This window comes from Vitis riparia, chromosome 10, assembly GCF_004353265.1.
Source record: "Vitis riparia cultivar Riparia Gloire de Montpellier isolate 1030 chromosome 10, EGFV_Vit.rip_1.0, whole genome shotgun sequence".
NCBI classification, from domain to species: Eukaryota; Viridiplantae; Streptophyta; class Magnoliopsida; order Vitales; family Vitaceae; genus Vitis; species Vitis riparia.
The window spans coordinates 10895333-10920188 of record NC_048440.1 but is presented as its reverse complement, the minus strand read 5'-3'; the positions used below and the strand labels follow the sequence as shown (position 1 = coordinate 10920188).

The 24856-nt window shown below is 35.4% G+C and overlaps 1 protein-coding gene across 2 annotated transcripts; it reads right to left on the bottom strand.

Annotated features, from left to right (window-relative positions):
• Positions 1 to 5433: 5433 nt before the first annotated feature.
• LOC117923951 (nuclear transcription factor Y subunit A-7-like) lies at positions 5434 to 23268 on the bottom strand. 2 transcript variants are annotated; one of them, XM_034842465.1, is made up of 7 exons: positions 23250 to 23268; positions 23103 to 23169; positions 20500 to 20563; positions 14226 to 14371; positions 6947 to 7048; positions 6656 to 6820; positions 5434 to 6038 (listed from the first exon to the last, which is right to left on the bottom strand). In XM_034842465.1, exons 3-7 carry the CDS (start codon positions 20525 to 20527, stop codon positions 5853 to 5855), a joined length of 627 nt encoding a protein of 208 aa, XP_034698356.1. In that variant the 5' UTR covers positions 20528 to 20563; positions 23103 to 23169; positions 23250 to 23268; the 3' UTR covers positions 5434 to 5852. The 2 variants fall into 2 exon arrangements, with proteins under 2 accessions (XP_034698356.1, XP_034698355.1); XM_034842464.1 differs by lacking the exon at positions 23250 to 23268 and having other exon boundaries at positions 23103 to 23243.
• Between the last annotated feature and the right edge of the window lie 1588 nt (positions 23269 to 24856).

The following is a 24856-nucleotide window of genomic DNA, read 5'->3' as shown; positions in this document are numbered from 1 at the left end:
ATAAAAAAAAACAGTGTCGGACAAATTCAAAGCTAATTTTAACCTTTTTTTGAAACATTGTGCCCTTGCTAAGCTCTCTTCTTATTACATGACTTGTGTTGCTATGTTCGTCCATGTTTGTGTCGATTATGTTGATCTTTTCAATCCAAGGCAACCATGCTAATGTTTTGTGTTATAACCGCATCCCATGTCATTGCGCCTATGGGTTGCACCATGTCCATGACATGACACCCATGTGTGTGAGCTTGCAAGGTTCACCACTATCATTTGCACATGTTCAAAACTACTGTGTCATGCCCTAATGTATCGTAGCCAAGGCACCATGACCACTTTTGATGTAGTCACCCCCTCCCTAAAGAGCATTCTAAGCCATTTGCACAATATTAGGAGACATCATAGGTATCTCAGGGAGTATGATAAATTTTCTAAAAAATAGAAAGTCTAAAAAATAATTCTTCCCCCTTGGAAACCCCTTCTCAATGCTTCTTTAAAGAAAAAATAGTAGCCACCTAAAATCCAATACAAGAATTTTGGTCGACTTGAGCCACCTCATGTGCTACCCATGCATGTTACACCACATGTTGTGTATTACCCCCGCATGCTAGCAACACATGTTGTATCCTCAAGCCACCACCAAGTAGAGTCAATACCCTCATCAATTTAGCTTGTAGATACTTTTGCACTACCTCCTTAAGTTGTCATGAGGTTGCTTCCTTCTCCCAGCTAGCTTCACTTTCTAGGATCCCCTTTCAATAAACTAAGAAACCCATCCTATTTTACTAATTACTTGTAATCCAATGATGTAAAATCTTGTAAATCTCGTTCTCAATCTGCTTTCAAATGGAAGGTGGTGTACAACTTTGTTGTACCTTAGTAAGATCTTGATCCTCGTGAAAGGGTTTTAGAAAACTCACGTGAAACAAAGAATGGATTCTCAACCTATTCAAGAGCTTTAACCTATATGCAATAGCACTAATTTTCTTCATCACCTCGAAATGACCATCAAACTTCAAAATCAAACCCCTTTGAACCTTTTTGGTGTTCTTCTTCTTCCATATTTGTGGCGTAGGTTTTAGGAAAACCTTTTCTCCCACCTAAAACGTCAATGATCTTCTTCCTTTGTCCACATAATGCTTCATGCACTTACTTAATTTTTCTAAGCTTTCTCTAGTTTATGTTAAGTAACTTTTATCGAGTCTTAGCGATTACTATTGCTTATTGATTGCATTCTAACCATCACATCTAATAGCATGTGAGGCTGCTACCTACTTGCTACCTCAAATGGGCTAAGTCTTATTGAAGCACTTTTATGCAAATTATAACACAATTGAGCCACCTCTAGTAGCTCTATCCAATCCTACTATGTTGTAGTCATGTAGCATCTCAAATACTCCTCCAACATAGCAATCATCCTTTCAATATGCCTATTTGTTTGAGTGTGACTTTCAATTGAGAACTTTAATTCTGATCCTAACATCTTAAAGAGCCCAACCTATAACTTACCTATGAGGTGAGAATTTTTATAGCTTCCAATATCTCAGGCAGCCTAAAGTACTTAACCACATGACTAAAGAATAATCATGTTGTTCTGTTGCTTCAAGACTTAGGTGGTGTTTGTTTTTTTGGTTTTTTACTGAAAACAATTTAGTTTTAGAATTTAGGTTATTTGTTTTTCTACTTTTTCATGACTTATTATAAACTTTTTACTAAATAGAAAAAGCCAAAATATGTAACTTTTTCTAAATAGAAAAAATAATATATTGGTTTTTTTTACTTTTTAATACTTAATAAAAATAAAATATTACAAAAACAAACAACCTAATATTTAACACTATTAAGCATTAAGGTTCTATTTAGAATTAAGTAAAAAAACAAATACCACCTTAGTCATGCGGTTATATTTTTATGCTTTGAGATTAGTAAGGAACTCTTACCACCTTACTTACTCGACAAATAACTTCTGCTAAGTCTTGAAGCAAGTGTTAACCACATTATCAATCACCACTACAAACTTGGTACCTAATAGATATCGTTTCCAATGCATTAGACAATGGATCACTATGACCATCTCCTTCTCATGAGTTGAATACCACTGCTCAATTTTATCCAGCTTTCTATACTTAAAGGCAGTAGGATGTCTTACCTGAACTAGTACTTCACCCAATGTTTTACCTAAACTATTTATGTGGACCTTGAATGACATCTCCAAATCTAGAAGTCTCAAGATACTATTTGAAGAGGCAACAAACTTCAACCGATCAAATGCCTTTTAGCAGTTATCTCCCTGACACTACTTCCACTATTTCTTCAAAAGATTAATGAGTTGCATTGCAATTTTCAAGTACCCTTAGAAAATCAATGATAATAGTAAGCTAACTTAAGGAAGGAGCACAACTCTATCACCTTGATGGGTGTTGGCCAATGGTCAATCTTTGATTGCCTTCACCTTACCTTCATCCATTTAAATCTATCCTTTTGATATTAAGGGGCCCAAAAACCTCATTTTGGTCTTAGCAAACTCACACTCTCCCTTCTTGACATACAATTGGTGTTGCCTAAGCCATTGTAGTACCTCAAATAGTGAAAATGTTCTTGTAGAGTTTGGTTGTAGATCACTATGTCATTCAAATAAACTATTATAAAAGAGTTTAAATAGTAAAATAACACATCATTCATCAAATTGCAAAAGGTAGTTAGGGCATTAGTATGCCTAAACGACATTACAAGGAACTCTAACTACCATACCATGTCATACAAGTTGTTTTCCCCTCATCCTTTTTTGCTATATATTTTGACTTTACCAATACCCAGATCGCAAGTCTAGCTTTGCAAAAGTAAGAAAATTTTGGTAATTTGTCAAAAAAATCTATAACCAACAAAATATGATACTTGTTCTTGATGGTTACCTTATTAAAAGCCTAGACACACATCCTTAATAATCTATCCTGCTTACGAAATAACACTAGTGCCTCGTATGGTGCTCTTGAAGGCTGGATCAAGCCCACATTCAACAACTCCCTTAGTTGCTTCCTTAATTCCACTAACTCAAGTGGAGACATCTAATAAGGCACTTGTTCAAACCTGATATCAACTCAATATGGTGATGAATAGGCCTCCTTGGAGGGAGCTTAGGAAGATATTGAGGCATCACATATGTAAATTCCCACAACACCTTCATCACAACATCAAGTATCTCTACAACCTGATCTTGTTTCATCTCCATCAAGGTAACCATGTGGATACCTTTCATAGTCCCTACTCTACTTACATAGTAGGGAGTATTCCTGCCTTGGTGACTAGCCCTCCTTTTGGGCCTTGCTAGGCCCCCGTATAAAGCAAGGTTGGGTTTCATCCATCATTGCAAGGTTGTTCAAATGTGGCAACAAAAGCACATTGGCCTTCAAGAGGAATTCATTGTCAAGGATCAAATTGAAGTCATCTAAAGGTGTGTAAAGCAAGTTTATTGTGCTTTTTTAACCCCCTAATAGAATTGGAATATCCTTGGCCATACCATTTATCTCTAATGCTTGGCTGTTCATGATCTTTAGCTTGCTATCATCCTTGCTCAACTTCAAACCCAACCTTGTTGCCTCTCTAGTGGCAACAAAGTTATAAGTAACCCTGTTATCCACCATGGCCACAATCTTTTGACCATTTGCTAGCAACCCAACATGCATCAACCCCTTACGCCCCTTGGTTCAGCCCACATGGTATTTAGGAGTTGTATAGGATTCACCTGACTTAATGCCTTAGGTTCACTATCATCCCCTTCTGTAACCAATGAGGGCATTCAACTTCTCCTTCTTAAGGTAATTCTTGGCCCGATGTGGACCATTGCAGATGAAGCATCTTGAGATCTTCATCGTTTGCATCTTGATGGACTTCTACACCACTTTGGCTTGAGACTTGTCAGTCTTCTTTCCCTTATTTTTCTTTGAGGATTTAGACTTCATATTTGGCTTTTGTTGTTGTTGTTGTTGTTCCTTTTCCTTATGACTTAAGAGAGAAGAGTCGCCCAACTTCTTGTCCACTAAGCAATTTGTTGCTGCCATGATTATAAGCAAATCTCTCACTCCTTGGTGCCTCAACTCAATCTAGGCCTATCATTGTAAGCCAAACATGATGTTGAACAACTTGTTTACCTCTAACGTGTCTTTGATGTCAAGGATCAAAGAGCCAAACTCCTTGAAATAGTCTTTGATAGATCCCATCTACTTCAACTTTTATAAAGACTCTCTAGCCATCTAGGCCAAGTAGGGAAGAATTGACACTTCAAGTCCTTTAAAGTCTCATGTGGTGATACGAGGCATGCCCAACTTGACATTATCACTTGCACCACTATAGCTTTGCGTCTCTGGGTAGGTACATGGTGGTGATTGGAACCTACTCACTTGGAGGGATACAAGTAGCATTGAAGTATTGCTCCATATCCTACAAGAAATTCTCTAAGCCTTTCGCATTACATACCCTACCGAAAGGCTTGGGCTTAGGGCCTCACACCTTCGTTGAGACTATTTCCATATCGTTGGATGTGCCTTGGATAGCCTATTTTAACAGTGCGAGATCCCCTCAAGCGACTACATCTGGGCTTTAAACTCCTCCATTGTGGCCTTGATATTAGTCATAATCCCAACAACTTTCTTCTCCCTGAACTTGTCATGCCCATCCAACAAGTTCCTCTGAACTCCAAGCTGGATGAAAGCCTCATCCATTCTTGCAAAGAGAGTGGATGCAAATATAAACTTTCAAATTTGAAAAATGCAATGCCATTCAATTAGCATTACCTATAAAATGATTGACAGAATTCTTTTAATTATTGAGATAATCTTCGATGCAATGCTCTTATTTGCGTTCAAAATTACACTTAATGACATTAAGTTCAACGGCAAAATTAATTGATGGAATAAAATTTTTAATTTTGAAAATGAAATAAGTTTTCTAATAGCCTTCATTATATCACACGTTTGGGGGGAGATTTTTCATGAAGGATCAAACAAAATTCTTATCTTTTACTCCAAAAGAAACAATGTATAAGAGAAATAAATACGAGCTCAGCACAACTTCCCCGCAGAGGTCTTCCACTTAATATAACCTTTTTAAGGCAAAAAAAAAAAAAAAAAAAAAAAGAAAAATCTTCAAGTGCCCCATTTCCATTTTTATTATTCCAGAACTATAAATAAGCAGTTACTCCAATTGTCATTCAGAACGAAGCCTTAAAATGCATTTACAGGAATAAAAGCCTAGCACTTCAAACCTAATTAACTCAAAAACTCCATCCTCAACCAAAGCCCTGTCCTAACCCTCAATGTAACTTTCTTAAGCTACCATTTCCAACGCTATTCTATCAATAACCTAAACCATCCAAAGCTAAAAAGGAACTTATTCTCTGAATCTAATACACTCATCAGGGTGAAATGGCTAACATTGATTATGTATAGAAAGCAGCAGATGGGAACACTATTTCATAAATCATACCAAGCATCAACAAAAACTAATTTTTTTTATGTTAGAAATCAAACCCAACCTCTACATATTTCAAGTGCAAAGAAATGTCCACACAGCAAACTTAATTCCCACTCCTTCACACAGAAAAGAGCAAAGACATATATTTTCATGCCTGGAGAGGATGACCTGATGCACTTCGGAAATACTTAAGCCTGTTTCATTTCTGCCACCTTCCTACAAACCTACTACTCAAAAGCCTATACATACTACTCAGAGCTGCAAGTATGGCGCCTCACCGACCTGTAAACCTCCAAATAACAAGACTACTATGTGGCTTCATTTGGGAACTTCTGGCCCCCAGGCACTGCTGATGGAACAACTTTCTGCCGTTGCTTCCTCCCAGGATATCAAGATGTGCTATCAGAGGAGGCAAGTTCATTTTTATCAGAGTTGAGATTGATATTGGACTGTGATTTGTCACCTGATGCCACTTCGTTCTGTTCGCTTTCATTTTTCTTTGAATTCAGGAACCGGCCCCCACATCCCCTAGCTCTTCTCAATGCATGCAAATGTCGAGATTCATGCAAGTATGGCTGCAAGATTAGCTTCAACTATAAGCCAGAGAAGGATTGATATTTAGAGAACATAATCAGAAATATAGACAATCAGACGTCACTACAGGCATGAGGGTTTGTCAATACAGTTGCAACATGGCAATTAAATAGTAGCACCACACCTCCTAAATCTTACTCAACTGTTTAAACTAGGAAATGATAATAAGACTGACATAGACCATCAGGTTGGGCATCTTTTCTTTTATAAAATTGATATGCATCTAAAGTTGCATTTCAGTTCACTCAGGCATGCACCTTGTGTTTGCACCTAAGCTATAAGAGACTTCTGCACCTTAGGTGGGCATTGCGCCTTTTAAAACTATGATAAGATCACCACTTGAACTTGCCCTCTTTTCAAGCCAAAAATAGATATACACATAAATCTTCTTTTTTTTTTTTAATTCTAAATTTATATATTTTCTTTGGAGATTATTTGTCAATGACAAACCATTGTTATAGTTAAAATATGAAAAGCCATACAACCACATAGTTTCTTTTTTAAGTTTTCCCCCCTTCTTGTTTCAGTTGATCTTGAATTTCAATCAATAAAGAAAACCTACCTAAACATCAAATTGAAGCAAGAAATTCCACCATACCTTCCGAGATTTAACAACTTTATTTTCTGATTCAGCTTTTGCACGAGATTGTCGCCGCCGTAAAATGCCATGATATTGTTTTGCATTAACAAACACAGGCTCCTCAACTGCATCTGATGGCAAAGGAACTCCAGCTTGCTGAATTCCCATCAACTGAAGGTGGACCTGAAACAAGCAAATGCTGAAGAATCATCAACCATTTTTAAAAGCAAATCTGTTCTCCATATCCAAGTAAACCTTTATCAAGAAAAATATCAATATCAATATATGGCTGAAAAAAGAATAACTTACCATAGGTTGTCCGCTGTAATGTTGTGCAGGATAGGGCTGTGCATCATAGGGAGCAAAGATACTTCTATAGTAAGGATCTGGATATGGGTAGGCTGCTTGTGCCTGAGATATATTATGTTTCAATTAGATGAACTGAGGAAAAAAGAATCTCAAATCCAAACTGGTTAAACACTGGAATCTTGAATTAAAGAACAAATTTTGAAAGTGGAAAAAGGAATATGAATAAAATAACTGAGGACATAAGGCTTGTGCAAATTGGAAAATTTATCTACTGAGGGAAGTTCTTAAAAGGTTTTATTAGAAGTAATGAAAACATATGGAGATCTCAAGATAATGTGAATGATCTATCAAGAACATACAGACAGCATACAAATCAATTAACTTACAGATAAGACAACAGTAGAAAGGAGGGGAGAAGAAGAGGGGAAGATTGGGGCAAACAGAAGGAAGCTATGCAAAAATATAGATAAAGCTTTTTCTTGATTACTAAATGTCTCAGAGAATTTGAAACTTGGACAGCAACAAACTTTTTCTAACAAGACATTATCTAATTTCCCAAAGCTCAATGAACCAAAAAGTCAAGTTCTATAAATCGATATAACAATGATAACATTGTTTTTCCTTTTTGGGATTCTAGAATGAGTATGTAAGACATTATAACTAATTTCATCAAACTATACTCCAACATGTCAACTTCCATAAATCTATAGAGGAATTACACTTCCTTTTTCAATTGTGACTAATACCTTAAACACTAGAATGCCATACAGCCATTAGAAAAAATTGCATCTCACATTTTTTATGAAATGGAGTAAAACAGAGAGTTCCAAAGGATTGCTTGCCAAAAACAGAATAGAGATAGAGGACTTCCTGTCAGAATCTATTATTGTTCATGAATCTAATATTCTTGCACTTCTGTCAGAATATTTCCCCATGTCAGCCAAGTTCTCTCTCTCAATTTTTATTTTTATTTAATTAGGTTTGTTTTATAAAATGTACACAGAATGGAAAGTCCATGACATACTACATACTTTGAGAGTAATTCAGACCCATGACATACTACCACACTAATTAATAGTTTAGACACAATCATAACAAACTATTAGCAATAAATTATGCACCTTCAGTCTATTCCAGATACTGGTCATTCCCCAGTTTAAAAATAATGAAAATCCCATTTATAATGAAAAATGCAAAAGACAAAGGATTGATAAAAGAAGTCTCAAAGGGCACATCTCCTAGTCTGTTGAAACCCACAACAACACTAGCATGGAAAGTAACTTCCTTGTCAAAAAGTTCATTCATTCCCTTCCAGGGAAAACTTTTGATTGTTAGACAAACTTGGAACTTGATGCATCAATAGTTTGGATCAGATGGAATGTGAATACCTGAACTCCCTCTATCGCATCCACCAGACAGTGAGCATGATCAGACTGATCATGTAGCAACAGAAAGCAGAGGAAGGACAGACCAGTTGTTCACTAAATAAACTGTTGGCTTATGTGAAACCTTGACTGCAATGACGAATTGTCAAAAAGTGTAGATTATGGAGATGTACATACAAGCTATGCATTAGGGTCCTCTGTACATCCTTCAAAGGATTAGACCCTGCATATTTGATGCATTGGCACCTTGTGCCCATGACATGAGCTCAACTTGTGAATCATGATGAAAAGAACAACCTTTTCATTAATCAGCAAGGAGAGATGTATGATGAAAAGAGAGTTGACTGGACTTCAAAGTGGCCTGTGCAAGCCTCGATAACATTTGAACAACCAAGGTAAAGATCTCAATGTGCCCTAAAGAAGACCAAAAAGAAGGCAGAGTCGATTCCAAAGAGGGCAAGACATTGTCCTTTCTTGAAAAGAAGCGAAGATCAAGCCCTACACAACAAATTGGGTCGGACAAGCAGTTTTATTTGGTGTGTGAACTTCTGTTCCAAGGATTTGAATGAAAGCTTGCATTTTTTTTTTGGAACATGTCCTGGAAATGCTTTTTGTCCCCTTTTTGATGAATTTGAAAACAACTTGTATAAGAAGTTTGTTCAACATGATTTTTCTTGACAGTCAACAGCTTTCCTCTTTTTTTTTTCTCTCCCTTTTGGTATGTATAGAGGCTAGGAAGACATGGTGAACAATAGATTATATTTTGCAGTTTGGAGTTCAGTGAGGCAATGAACTTCTGTATTCACAAAGTACTTGTCTTCTCCTTTGCTGCAGTGACCCTGTTCTTTTAGCAAAGTGATCATCTTGCAGCTTGATCATGCACCAATGTCCACCTTGATTAAGATGAGTTTTCTCTTTCTCCTTATTTTTCTTCCTCTTTTTTTTTCCTTTGCCCATGTATTACTTGAAATTGTGTCCCAAATTTGCTTCATTTCTTTTACACCACCAACAAACCACCAGTAGCTAGTATGCACAATCCCGTACATGTTAGTGCTTCATTAGGTTGGAAATTCCAATCCAAACTGGAGTCTACACAAAATCAGATACTTCCAAAGGACTAATGTGTGCATAAGGAAGAACACTAGTTCATGTTTACATGCAAATTTGGCCACGATTACTTATTTTGTGTAAGTATATTCTGGGTGTCTAGAATACCTGATGGCACTTGTATGTGAGAAGCATCAAAAGTGTACAACATCAAGAAAAGGCAAAATGAAATCCAATTATAGTTCATTTGAGGACCAACAAATCAAAGCTTGGGGCCAATCAATTGGTCCATGGCCATGATCGAGCGACCCTTGCAGTACCTCATGGATGTGTTTCACTTAAGAGGCAGATGGATCAGTCCTTTCATCCAATTGATTGTTCCCTAGGCAATAGCCTTTGGCCTCATTTGTTTTAAAGGGCCTAATCAATCCTTAGCCTACCCAATCCATTGGCTTTCAAATTTTTGACAAGGATCCTATTTTTATTAGTTTAGAAGTCCCATTTTTCCAAGAGTTTGACTTTGATTTATTCTAGGGAATTTTCTAATATAAATGGGATTAAAAAACAAGAAAAAAAAAATCCCTAAGTGCATAGTCAGAGAAAAATAGATTATCTTGTAGCCGTAGTTGTTAACTGGTAAAATGTATTATGTATCGCTTTTTGATTTTTCTAAATCGTGCATCGTACAATACACATATCATAAGTTTTTTATATATAGTAAAACAAAATAGAAAAAATATGTATATGTGTGCATATCTATTGAAAGGATGAAGTATAGAGTAATATAACCAATTTTATAGAAGATACTAGGACCTAAAGAGTTAAAATATATCATATCATATCAAAACATTGAATGTTAGTTTTGACAAGTTCAATTTAACAAAATATGACTTTAATAATTAATACATAGATTAATCACATAATCCACAAAAATAAACTTCTTCAATTTTTAGCTATGGTTTTTAGTTCCAAATTCTAACTTATGCATTTATTTTTTTTGATAAGTAAAGAGAAGTATATTGAAATGAAAGAGGAAACACCAAACTAGTGTCCTCTAGGTATACAAAGAGTATACTAAAGCAGCCCTCGACTCAAACCAAGGAAGCGAGCCGAACCCTACCTATAACAAAACCTAGCACTCAAAAGCTAACAAAGACCGCGGCTCAAAACTATAAACATTCTCGCCATGACCACAGATTACTTACAAAGAATGTTTCAACCTTTGGATTGACAACACCTCATTCCCAAAAGCCAACGAATTCCTTTCCTTCCAAACTGTCCAAAATATACATAAGGGGGCCATTTGCCACGCCTTTTTACGGATTTCCCACAAAAGCTCCATGCCACCCAGGAGAGTTTCCTTAACTGTACCAGAGAGAACCCACTCCACCCAAAGAGAAAAAAGAAGATTCCACAATGTCCTCGTCATAACACAATGGAGTAAAAGATGATCCACTGTTTCTCTAACTTATGCATTTATTGTTGTTGATTGATTTATATATATATATATGTCTTTATGTGTCATGTTTAAAGTTCCAACTTTTCAAGTTCATAATCATTCTTTTTCCACTAAAAAAGAAATAAAAAAAGCTAATATACTAAGTAAAAATTTTCATTCACCAATCATCATCATTTTCATTGTCAACATTCAAACCATTTCAAATGACAATTCTAAAATATTCATTGCAAAAATAAAATAAGTTCACTTGACTTCTAATATAGCATTTGAGAACAAGAATATAGCTTTTCATATAAAATTATTTACCTATTTCTTCTTTCTATGATCAAATTTTTATTCTTTTAGTACATTTTAAACAATTAATATAATAAATTCTTTTAACAAAAAAATTAATTTGATTTTTTTTTTTTAAAAAAAAATTATAGAAAATAGTGAAGATGCATGTAACATTGTATTGTTATATCATGTATCATATCGTGTGTTGTATATGTATAGTAAGATAAGCTTTAAGATAAATTACGAATTACGATATGCATCAATTTCCATAAAAAATGTAGTATATCATTGTATTATATCGTGTATCATAAGTTTTTAACAACCATACTTGTAGCATCATCATTCTTTCATTTAAACCCAAAAATTCCACCTTCAAGATCAAAATTTTGATTCATCTTCCCCAAGAAAAGTGTCACTAGGAGACCATACACTAAGAATTGATTTGTGATCATCAAGTCAATGATGAGAGGAAGATAATGGGTACCTTTAGAATAATTCCCTCAAAAGGAGTATGCATCTTGGAGTTGGGAAAACTCTGTAACTCTTTTTAAATTAGCAAATTTCCTTGTGGTTTTTAATCCTAAAGAAAAACCATTTTTGGAAGGGGGTTCTTTTACATATATTTTGATCTTATGTGCATGCAATTTATTTTGAATTAAGAGGCACAAACCTTCTCATCATGGACTCGAGTATTTATAACTTATCAATTTTTTTACATATTCAATGTGCTTGACCTCCACACCTTGATGTCATCTTGTCTTTGCTTATCTCCCTATGTTTGTACTTGCTTATCTCCCCATGTTTGAATATAGCAACATTGATGCATTAGTGTATTAACTCACTTGGGAGTCTTGATTGTGCCCTTATCATTAGCAAATTGTGTTTACTCACCTATGTTTGTACTTGCTTATCTCCCCATGTTTGACAACAGAAACATTGGTGCATTAGTGTATTGACTCACTTGGGAGTCTTGATTGTGCCCTTATCATTAGCGAATCGTGTTTACTCACCTTAGTGGTGCTTAACAACAATATGACAAGTGCTTTAGTGCACCTACTCACTTGTGGGACTAAAACACATTGTCATCATTAGTACATTGTGTTTGTGCACTTTGCGGGACTTTGACCACAATGTAATCAGTTCCTCCATCCACACACTCATTAGTCCTGATTGCACCTTCATCATTGCTACATTGAGCTTGCTTACCCTACAACACTTAACTACAATGTGACCATTGCATTAGCACATCTACTCACTCAAAAGTCTTGACTAGACTTATATCATTAGCACATGGTATTTGCTCATCCAAAAGCACTTATTTTCAACATAACCAATGCACTTCTGCTTGTTCACAAATATTGACTACATTGTGACCACTTGCATATTACGTTTGTTCATCCATGACATGTAGCCATGATGTGATTAGTGTTTTAATGCACCTGCACAATTGAATATGATCACAACTATGATCATTGTCATATTATGCTTACTCACCCAATGATGTGACTAGCGACCAATGCCTGAGTGTAAAGCTCTTAATCACACCTTTATCATTGACTTTACTTGATTAGCTTACAACACTATACTAAAATTTAAGTGCATAAGCACATATGCTCCTCAGAAGTCTCAACCACACCATCACTGGTGTTTGATATTTAGTCATCCAACCAAGCTTGACTAAACATGACCAATGCATTGGTCCAGCTCACTTTATAATGTGACTATTGCAACATCATATTTATCTATCACAGAATGCTTAACTATCACATGAACAGTGTTTCAATGCACCTCCTCATTGACATGATTTGACCACAGCACAATCACTATGCTTGCTCACCTAATGACACTTGACTACAACATCATCAATGTCTTAACTCTTAAAAATGTAGATGTATGTTGTGATCAGTCAAGATGAGTTAGATTCACCAATATCAAGGCAAAGAGGGAAGTGTTATAAGCAGTGAGTGACTTTCTCTCTCATAAACGAGGTGACATCTTTTTAAAGGAGAAGCAAGTTGCAATTGAATAATTCCTAGAAGAACTGATGTTAACACCAAAATTTCAGAGACATCAAAAGACTCATTAAAAAACCAGTGCGATGAGATTGAACACTTATTATTCATGGGGACTTATTGAAGTGTTCCATAATTCAACTGCATTCAACATAATTATGGACATCTTTTAGTGTTGTGGCTGAACCAGCTATTATTTTCCCAAGTTGCTTACATACAATTAAAAAATAAAATAATAATGTGTTGAAACCTTGCATCCAACTCATTCACAACTCCTTCATTGGTAGTTTTAATTATTGATTTTATTTGAATTTAAGTTGTGTGCCAGATTTCTACTCCTTGAGAAAGTGGATCCCTAGGTGAGGTGACATTTTGGTGTTTATAGTCATGGTTGCAAAGATGAATAATAATAATAACAGCAAAAATTGAGTAACAGAAAAAAGCAATCCTCACATCAAATAATAATAATAATAATAATACTCATTATCACAAAACAAAACCAACAATCATCAAATTAAATAGTAATATTCAATACATTAAATAATCAAAGAACTTTTAGCTATGAGATTAACACCAATCATCAAATTGAATAATAACATTCTATACTCTTAACGCACCAAAAGAACTTTTAGCTATGAGATTGGACTTCTTAATAAATGAAGTTCAAAACAAAACATCAAACCCTAAATGCATGCTGTGACTATCCCATAAAAAAACAGATCTGCTATGGCCACATACATGCAATTCCTTTTCTTTACTATCCAAACTCTTGGGTTTCTTGTCCCTTTTGAAGGATGAATAGCATGTATTAAATACCATGATGAAGAAACCTTATTCAAATAATAGAATAAACATTGAAGAGAAAAGTTAACATTTTTGTGCAAGATGATTTGAGAACACATATCCAATCAACTAATCATGATAGACATACTCATATAAAAAATGTTATTTCAAAATGTTTAGCAGAATGTGTAAGCAATCAACTAGATACAATCACACACAGTGCAATAAAGATGTTGCATGTAAACAGAAAATGTGATAAAGCCTCTTCTTTCAAGAAAAGTGAATATTTAAAAAGTTGGTCCCTTTGAAGATAGTACCATAGCATGTCCTGCCCCAAGTTGTGGAGGTGTTGCATATGGAATGTTTGCAGCTGCACTGCCAGGATGGGACGCTCCAGCTGCAGGAGATGAAGACTGAACTTGAAGTTCTGAGTGTTTTTGCGGCTCGTCAGCTTCACTATTATCTGGAAATAAGAAAAGAGAACTCATATCAAAAGGTAAAGATGCAGCAGATGCATGACAGAAGGCAAAGGAGTCCACCCAAACTTCCAAAGGGAAAGAAAAGAGAATGAAAAACAAGGAACTCAATGCTCGGAGAACCATTACGAGCAAACTAAAAGTGAGGGAATCATATATGCCAAGAGATTAAAACACAATACAAGGACCACTAGAGGGAATATTCAAGCAAATAATAATCAGGAATATCAGTATTCCCATGGAATGCTACAGGTATGGTTAAATTCAAGTACCCAAATCAGCACATCCTTCTTTGTAATCATTCTTCCCTTTTCTTAATTACAACTTGTGTTCCTATAATTTAGAAGGAAAAAACATTTTAAATCAGTCAATGTTCCCATGCCATCTCAAAACCAACCACAACCAACACCCAAAACAAAATATAAATAAAAAAATGAAACCTAATATTTAAAACTGAGCACTTTTGGGTTCAGCGCATAGGATGTGGGACAGGTCTTCATACATCAAAAGATTCAAAACCAAGCTCTAGAGTGAGCAACACATCTGGATCTCGTTGGGCTCAAAGATCCAAGTCAAACAAAAATGGCTAACTATCAAAGACAGACCTTCATCTTCTCAATAACCATAACAAGAATAAGAAAATTGTTCTAAAAAGTTTCAGATATTAGTGAACATGCAAAACAGATTTTTGAAAAATCCTTCATTTTTTGAAATGGAGGGAAAGAACATGTTGCTCCTATTTGGATCTTTTTCAATGGTTAAAGTGCTTGCATTTTTCATTTGCTAAAAATGATCAGGAAATGTTTTAGAAAAATGTTTGGAAATGAGCTATCAAACAAGTCTGTCTCATTTTCATTTTTGGTATGTTTGAAAACAAAAAGTAGTTCTCATGGCTTCTACCAAACAAGTCTTAAACATTCTATTCAGGCATGCCTCCTCAGTACCCTGTTAAAAAAATGGGATTCCTTTCTTCCTCTACAAAACCAACAATTTTAGTTGAGGAAAATACTTTCAGGGGACAATAACCATAAAGAGCGCTTCTTTAAAGGCTATTTCTTTGTTTGGGAGGTGGTTTGGAAGAAGATTTTTTTTTTTTTTTTTTTTTTTTTTTTTTTTTTGTGATAAGTAGAGGTGGTCGGGAAGAAGATTTTGCTGATTGAACAACTCATGAGGAGTTGATCATTTAATAATAGCTGTGGATCATGTAAGCATAAGAAAAAAATCAGCCACCTATTCTCAACCATTTACAGAAAGCCTAAATCTTGTGGTATGAGGATGGTAATTTTGTGCTTGTTTGGTGCATCAGAGAAGAGCACAACTGAAGAATTTGAAGGTCTTGAGAGCTCTAATCACACAGAAAAGGAGCAATTCCTAAAAGCATTGCTTCAAGGGTCTAGGGATAATTTGGGGTTGGTGACATCTTCCATTCTTAAATTGTTTGTTTGGGGTATTGGCCGTTTGAAGGTCTCTATTTTTGCCTTTTGGTGCACTTTTTAAATATCCTGTGTACTAAGAATCCATCCCCTTTCTGTTAGGCACCAATCATACACGCATCTCTCAAATCTGCCCATCAAAAAAAGAAAAAAAAAGAAGAAAAAACTAAAGCAGAAACTTAAGGCCCATCTGGTAACTGTTCTTGAAAACATTTTTTTTGTTCTTAAGAACAAAAAACTGTTTCTAAACTTAGAAAACACGTTTGACAAAAAACAATTCTTTCAAAAAAAATTCTGTTATTTTTTAGAACAAATTTAGGATGTTTTTAGTTGGCCTTTTTTTTTTTTTTTTGATAGGTAATTAGTTGGCTTTTATAGAGTGTCCTAAACACAAATTGAAAAGATGGAGAATATTTTAAAAACTTTTAAATTGCACATAAGTGTATAGTAGCTTCATGGAGAGTAAGCTAAGAAAATTGTTATTCATATTTAAGTTCCCAAACCAAATTTTGCTTTTTAAAAAAATTGAGAACTATTTTTAAAAACTATTCTCAAAATTTGTTTTTTGAGAACGTTGCCAAACAAGCCCCTAGTTTGCAAAGATCTCCAATTTGCTTGTCTATATATACATGTATTTCAAAAATGTAGCTTAAAAAGTTAATAACATGAAAGATTTGTTTCATGACCAACACACATGTACTTGCCCAAGATAAAGCCCCAGGTCCGGATGGCTTTACCATGGCTTTTTGGCTATTTTGTTGGGACATAGTGACGATTGAGATAATGGGTTTTTTCAAGGAATTCAGTGAGAGGGGTAGATTTGTTAAATCTCTGAATGCAACTTTCTTGGTCTTAGTTCCAAAGAAGGGAGAAGCAGAATATCTGAAAGATTTCAGACCTATTAGCCTTGTAGGCACTCTACAAGTTGTTGGCCAAGGTGTTGGCCAATAGAATTAAAAAGGTGATGGGGAAAGTGATTTCGGAGTCCCAAAATGCCTTTGTGGAGGGTGGTAGACAGATTTTGGATGCAATTTTGATTGCAAACGAGGCGGTGGACTCAAGGTTGAAAGACAATGTTGGAGGGGTGTTATGCAAGTTGGATATAGAGAAAGCTTATGATTATGTTAGTTGGAGCTTTTTGTTGGCAGTTCTTAAAAAGATGAGTTTTGGGGAGAGATGGATAAAGTGGATAGATTGGTGCATCTCCACTATGAAATTCTCCGTTTTAATTAATGGTTCTCCATCTGGTTTTTTTCAAAGCTCGAGGGGGTTGAGACAAGGAGATCCCCTGTCCCCTTACTTGTTTGTGATAGCCATGGAAGTGTTTAGTAGTATGTTGAGAAGGGCTATTAGTGGGGGCTTCTTATCTGGGTGGAGGGTGAGAGGTAGGAGTGGTGAGGGGTTTCAAATCTTGCATTTGTTATTCGCGGATGACACATTGGTTTGTTGTGAGGAGTCTTTAGATCAGATGACTTATCTAAGTTGGCTTCTCATGTGGTTTGAGACGTGTTCAGGGTTGAAGATCAACTTAGAGAAGAGTGAGCTGATCCCGGTGGGAAGGGTGCATGATATAGAGGGATTGGCCTTGGAGTTGGGTTGTAAAGTGGGTGGGCTTCCTTCTTGTTATCCGGGATTGCCTTTAGGGGCACCTTTCAATTCATTGGTTGTGTGGGATGGGGTTGAAGAGCGTTTTCGCAAAAGGCTTGCTATGTGGAAGAGACAGTATATATCTAAAGGGGGGAGACTCACCCTAATCAGAAGCACTCTTTCTAGCATGCCTATTTACTTTGTCTCTTTTCTACTTGCCAAGAAAAGTGAGGTTGAGATTGGAGAAGATTTAGAGGGATTTTCTGTGGGGTGGGGGAGCTCTCGTCCAAAAACCTCACCTTGTTAGATGGAACTTGGTTTGCTTGGAAAAAAAAAAGGTGGGCTAGGTGTGAGAAATTTAGCTTTGATGAATAGTGCTCTTTTGTGCAAGTGGAATTGGAGGTATGCTAATGAGAGAGAGGCGTTGTGGAGGCGTGTAATTAGCCTCAAGTATGGCGAAGAGGAGGGGGGATGGCGTACTCGGGATGTAATTGGGAGAAACGGTGTTGGGCTTTGGAAAGCAATTAGGAAGAAGTGGTGGATGTTAGATGGTAGGATAGCTTACCATGTGGGTAATGGGCAAAGAGTGAGATTCTGGAAAGACAAGTGGTGCGGAGATGGGCCACTTTGTGAGTCCTTCTCCTCTCTTTTCTCCATTTCCATGTCTAAGAATGCTTGGGTTTCGGAGGTTTGGAACTCCGTTGGAGATGGGGATGGCTGGACTCCTCTTTTTACAAGGGTGTTTAATGATTGGGAGATCGATTTGGTGGAGCGTTTGATGCAGAAGATCCATGCCTTCAGGGTTCAAAGGGAGGAGGAAGATAGAGTGATTTGGACAGCTTCAAATGATGGTGTTTTCTCAGTTAAGTCTCTTTATTCTATGTTGGAGCGGGGGGTTCTTCTATGTTCCCTAGCGAAAGAATTTGGAGGGTAAGAGTGCCTCCAAAGGTAGCTTTCTTTGCTTGGGAGGCTTCCTAGGGTAAAGTCTTAACTTTTGGCAAACATGTGCTTGCTTTGTCTATCCGAAGCAGAAATGGTGGATCATCTCTTACTTCATTGTGTTAAGATGCGGGTCCTGTGGAACCTTCTTTTCTCCCTTTTTAGTGTATCTTGGACTCTTTCGTGTACAGTGAAGGCAACCCTTCTTGGATGGAATGGAGTTTTTGTGGGGAAAAGGCGCATTAGGGCTTGACAAATGGCTCCTTTATGTATATTTTGGTCAGTATGGAAGGAGAGAAATAAACTAGCTTTTGGGAATGAGGAACTCTCACTTCAAAGGTTGAAATATTCTTTTGTATGTAATCTTTGGTCTTGGGTCAGGGTTTCCTTAGTAGAGAGCCCTTCTTCTCTTGTAAGTTTTTTAGACTGGATAGGCTCCTAGTAAGGGAAGGCGGTGTGTATACTCCCTATATACTTCGAGGGCACTGGTTTTTTGGTGTTTCCTCTTTTTGATTAATATAATTTCTTTTTACTTATCAAAAAAAAAAAAAAATGTACTTGCCCAAGTTCGTCAAGGAAAGGAAAAGGATAAGGCAGCAGACTGGCACTGTTTGCATCCCCTTTTTTGTCTGGCACCAATTAAACACACCTAAATGTGCATCTAATTGATTTGCCTAAAAATAAATAAATACGTAAGAAACAGTGTTCAGAACATGCATAAAGACTTTTTTTAAGACAACCAAACATGTACTTGTTCAAATTCATGAAGGATAAGAACAAGGCAGCAGACTGGCAATGGAAAGATCACAGTCTTCAAGTCAAATTTTCCCAATGCTACTAATTCAATTAGAAACAAAATTTTCTCACTAAACTCCCAGAGCCAAGGATCCTTCCCTTTCTAATAGGCATATGTTTCAGAAGCACCCATCTAAGATTGCATGTTTGCATAGATAGAGGTGTTGAATATTACTCTAGCAGTCTGCAGTCAACTGCTTAGTTCATCTGTAAGAATGATTTTGAATCAATTGACTGCCATCTTATCCATTCCTTCATGCATCATGTGTGAATTATGGCGTTTCCTTTTTGCATTTTTTGGGGTGGTGATGTGGAGCTATACAGCAAGGGTGGATCATTCCCATTATTTGGTATACTAAAATGAGCTGAACAAGACTATTTTTTCATAGCTCTCAATCTCCGAATCGAAATCTCTCCTTTTATGACTCTTATTATCTTCTTTTGTACGAAACACAATTTGCCAAAAATTAAAAAATTAAAAAGATAATAAAGCACAAAAGAGAGGGATAAGGTATTGATTTTATAATTGATTCTGTTTTCCTCATGTTGTACACCATGTGTGTATAATGTAAATGCCATTTGTCTTTTTATCCTCTAAAGATAAAGAATATCCTTTAACCTTTGATTAAAATGAATGTCTGCAATAGCAAGAAAATCTCTACAACACTCAGCAAAAATTCTTCATTAAAAAGGAATAGTTCTTCATTTCATGAAATCACATCATAATGAAATGATAAACTTGTACCAATGACACAAGGATAAATGACTGTGAAAAAATGGAAAATTAAAGCATGCATATGCTTGAGTTTCTGAACATTGGCCTTTCATACAGGAAATCAATTATAAGATTTTTTTTTTTTTTATCAGAAATAAAAACATTTTCATTAATAGAGTAAACAAGTGAAGCATGAGAAATCTTTCCCTAAATACAAAACCTAATCAAAACAAAGGAAAAGAAAATTAATCCAAAAGGCATCAAAACATCTTGACATCACTATTTTAACCCTTTTGATCTACATATCAACTATTACAATTTTCACATGCACTTCTTCCTTCTCAGGGTGCAGCAGCCATAAGTTAAAGGCGGTCAGCATGTTACAAATAAAACTTTTGGGCCGGCACTAATTTTCTGGGCACATCAGATTCTTCACTGATGAACCTGATAAATAAGCTCCAGTTACATCGACACAAAGACGACATCTCATGTGAATTAGACCTTGTCAAAGATTATAATATCCCCCACACCCTTCCTAACAGACCTTACCATATGAAAAATAAAGTTTCTGCCATGACCAAAAAAAAAATACATAGAACAATATTGCACAAACTTATGTTTAACAAAAAATATCTGAAGAAAATACCAGAAAGATCATGCACAGAAGACGTCATGATGCTGCTATGGACACAGAATACCCAGGCTCAAATCTGTTCACACATTCAAAAGCATAAATGCAGGTTAGCATGTACCAATAGCCCTTGTGGCATATATTTTAAAAAGTATGGTAACATGAAGAGGCAATAAGAAATGATAAGTGCAAAAGAATGCCAGACATGATCCTCCTACATGGAAAATTTCTGAGCAAGACTACGCAGCAAAAAAGAGAGATAGCAATAGCAAGTTAAGAAGTCAAGCAACAATTCATGTCATCACAATAATGGATTTTTTCTTCTTTTTTGACTCCTGGTGATATACAAAGAGATCAGGAATTGACACACTCCATAATCATAGTAAAACTTCTCTTACTATCACCTTCCCAATACCTTGTAAAGAGCATAACAATATAGTTGAAATCCTTACCTTGCTTAGTGTTTAAAAAAATAGATGAGTTAGAGGTTGATAGTCTTCACTATTTTCAAAATATTAAGCTCTTTAAATAGATAAGCCACAATAAACCAGTGAAAGAAAGAATTGATGAGAATGGCAACTGCTATAGCCTTCAACCATGTGTCTTATTTTCAGCCTATGACATCTTTGTCAGAAAGGTCCTGATAACTGATTAGCAACATTCAATTTTATGGATCGAAATAGAGGGAATATTTTCTCCTTGTATCATACAACGTGTCTCGTGAGTTTTACACTTGGTTTGATCCATTACTTCATTACATATAAGGGGAAAAAGGGAAAGTAAAAAACAGGAAACAAACAGTTGAGAAGCAAAATTCTGTCTCTCTGTCTGCCCAGGCGAGGAAACTTAAGAAAAAAATTAAGAGAAGAAGATACCCAAGCAATTATAGCATTTGTAAGTCGTAAACTGTACTAACTTGTTCAACATACATTTGGAATATTTTCCTCCCATGCCCACTAGGATTTCCTTCTCCACTTAGGTGTGAGGAAATTATTGAATTTTAAAAAAATTCCTTGCCCTTACCATGCTTTCTTCCCTTCTCCTCTTTCTAGAATTAAATGAGGTGTTACTTCTAATGGGAATTTGAGCAGGACCCATGATATGTATCTTGATCTAGGTAGTGATTAAGGAATAGAACAGAAGATAGCACCTTCTAAGAGGATTCAAGAACTTGGAACTTGGTTGATAGATATAACCATAAGTATGTAGTTATACTTTGTAGATACTTACGGGTTTTTTGGGATTTTTTTTTTTTGTTCCCCCCCCCCCCCCTTTTTTTGGATAGGAAAGATGCTCATAATACTATTGATAGTATTTCACTAGTTTTAAATTTTTATGATAAAAAAATTGCATTGAAACGTCAGGTTTTGTGTTGGTTATATTAAAAACTGTACTATTCAATGTTAACATATTATAACATTAAAAAAAAAAAAAAAGTTAACATTCAATTTGCCCGCAATACATAAGAGTTTCATATATGTAAAAATATTTTTCAAACTATTTCCAGATATAAAATAAAAAAATAAAAAAACAAATGATACACCATGCAAAGAAACAGAAATGATACACAATATGTTTCATGAATTGGCAATGGCAGCTATGAAGGTAAGCTCGACTCAAAGCATGGAGTGTATAAAAATTAAACATTTAGCAAGCAACTTCTTTACAGATTTATTATAGGTAGGTTCACTAAGGATATAGCATGTATCCATTTAACATCTCTTACACATTATGAAGAAAAAAATATTCAATGACCCAGAGGGACTGACAAAATTGTGTTTTATATATCAAATGTTAAACAAATACTTCATGGTGGGTTGGCCTCTTAGAAAAAGAGGAACAATCAAACTCCAAGTATATAAATATCAAAGGATAAAATTAATATATCATCTTCAATTAGGGGTTGTCTTCAGCAGATGTTCCTTGAGAATAAATCAAACTAAAAATGTACATTATCTGTAAAAGGATTTACACCCCTCTCAAAGTGAGAGTTTCTTGTCCTTTCTCTATTTTTATTATTTTGCTAGTTTCTAATGTGGATTAACAAATATATCAACCGAATTAACTCCAGCAAAAAGGAAAACTAAAGTGACCAGTCTTCACTATTTTTCAGGCAAGATTTCATCCGATTCATTTCTGGACAACTCAAAGGTCAGATCAGAAAATGAATCACACAGACCAAAGAAATCAACTTAATCAAATTACACGAACCCAGAAAACCAACTGAATTAGACATATGGAAAATCTCCTCAACCAACATATATAATCCCAAAATTCAACTCTATCCGAAGAACCAACCAAAAATCTCCCCAACAAACAAAACCTAAACACTTCGCATAGATTCCAAACCCTGCCAATTCCCAATGCCACAAAGCAAAACTCCAACATGTAAAAGATCCAAAACAATTCAACATCACAGAGCAATCCGTTTGGTTTTCGGGAAAAACATAAGAAGAAAAAACAAAATCCAAAGTTTCGTTTCCAGGAGCCAAAACTCAAATTACCCAAAATTCTATATGGTTTTCCTCTCTCTATATTTTCCGCACCATTTCTCAGCAACCCAACGGATTAGGGAAAAGAGAATCGAGAAGCTAGGGTTTGAAGATTTGATCTTTTACCTTAAAGATGGCTCTTTGTGTCGTCCCTGTTACAGTTTTTTTGGGTTCTTCTTCTTCTTCTTCTCAGCTGCTAATATAATAATAAATAAAAAGTCTGTTTGGGAAACGAGAAACCTTGAGAATTTTCAAATTTGGACTTCTTTTTACCTCCGTACTTCACTGCAAATCCACCCACACCTTTCCCCTTTCTCTCTTCACTATTACTATTTTTATTTTTTTTATTAATTTACAATTTATAATAATTTAAAAATTCATATTAAAATAAATATATATAATAGGTTTACCAAAATAATATAGATAATGAATATATTTCAAATATTTATGTTTTTAAATGAAAATTTAAATTTTAAAATATTTAATTTAAATTTAAAAATTATGAAAATAAAAAAGAATAGGCTAAAAAAAGAGAGGATAAGAAAATTTGGGGCTGCAAGAAATGTGGGGACGGGCAGGGGCAGATTGTGGACCTGCCCGATAAGTGAGGAAAGCGAATCTCGTCCACAACTTACGTGGGGTCCAGCAATTGTGTGGATGGGATGAAAAGTATGGTCAGTGGGAGCCCGCCGGTTGAAGATTGGATTACGGCAACTTTCCGTGATTCCATATCTCGTAGGATCATATTATCGTCAAATTTGCCATCTCAGCATTCGCATGGCATCATCAAATTTGCCAACTCAGCATTTGTGATGCTCCCACGTGCCTAAATTAACTCTCCTCGGTAGAACTGGGGTATCATCCATCTAAGGTGTAGTGGTAATGTTAGCATAAAATTTTCCGAGGCTTTCAAACTCATTGACATCATGTAACAATTAAATAATTATTTTATTTTTTAAAATTATATTGAAAATTCACAATTAGAAACTATCACTCTAATTCTAATTCAAATTCAAATTCTAATTCAAATTCAAATTAAAAAATCGCATTTAGGAATTGAGCCTTCAATCTTATTCTAATTATTGTATTAATATCTTGATTTTTTGTTTTTTTTTAATGGGATATTTATAAATCCACACAAACAAGAGTTTCAATTTAAAAATAATAATATTTAATAGTAACCTATTTTGTATTTATTTAAAAATTAAAAATAAATTAATCATGCCCATTGCTCATATATTGATTAAGGTTGAATAAAAGGTATTCTCATCTAATCACTTATTTCCCTTCGATTTTGGATTGTTGTCGAGGCTGAATGCTGAAATTAAGGAACAATTCCATCACTAAAGTCAACTAGTGACTCTAATGATGAGCTCATAGCTTTAGAAGGAAATGTGGTACTCCCAATGTAGTATATTGGTTGATGATTTGATGGTCTTTCGGGTCCATCTATTATAGATTTGGGAAACTTGTGTTTTCAGCCCATGATTAGAAAAATATATGGTTTTGGAATCCTACATAAGTGAAATATGAGATTTCCCTATTAATAGGGAAAATATTATATTTCTCATGCACTATATACTGTATAGGTATGCATTTCCAAAATTGTCCTTTAATGTTTTCCTATCAGCAGCCAACCACCGGTGTTCATATCAGGAAAGTGCACAATTTAATAAGCACCAAAATCTGAAACTCACAAAACACCCGACCTGAGAAACATTTGAAAGTTGGGAAACTCTCTCTGTCACTTCCTTTTGTTTTGCCCTAACCCGATATCAGAAAATTCTCATTTTCATAGCTCGTTTGATACATGAAGATAGGCAACCGATCCGTTTATTGACGTTCTGACCAGGTGATGGATACCCATCTTCCCAAAGCCG

What these genes read in the sequence shown, in the direction of transcription:
- LOC117923951 (XM_034842465.1), bottom strand. Translation starts at nt 20,527, where the DNA reads ATGACGTCTTCTGTGCATGATCTTTCTG. An exon ending in TTGGGGCAGGACATGCTATG is followed by an intron (nt 7,049 to 14,225) that starts GTACTATCTTCA and finishes AATATATCTCAG; the next exon opens with GCACAAGCAGCCTACCCATA. An exon ending in ATTACAGCGGACAACCTATG is followed by an intron (nt 6,821 to 6,946) that starts GTAAGTTATTCT and finishes TGCTTGTTTCAG; the next exon opens with GTCCACCTTCAGTTGATGGG.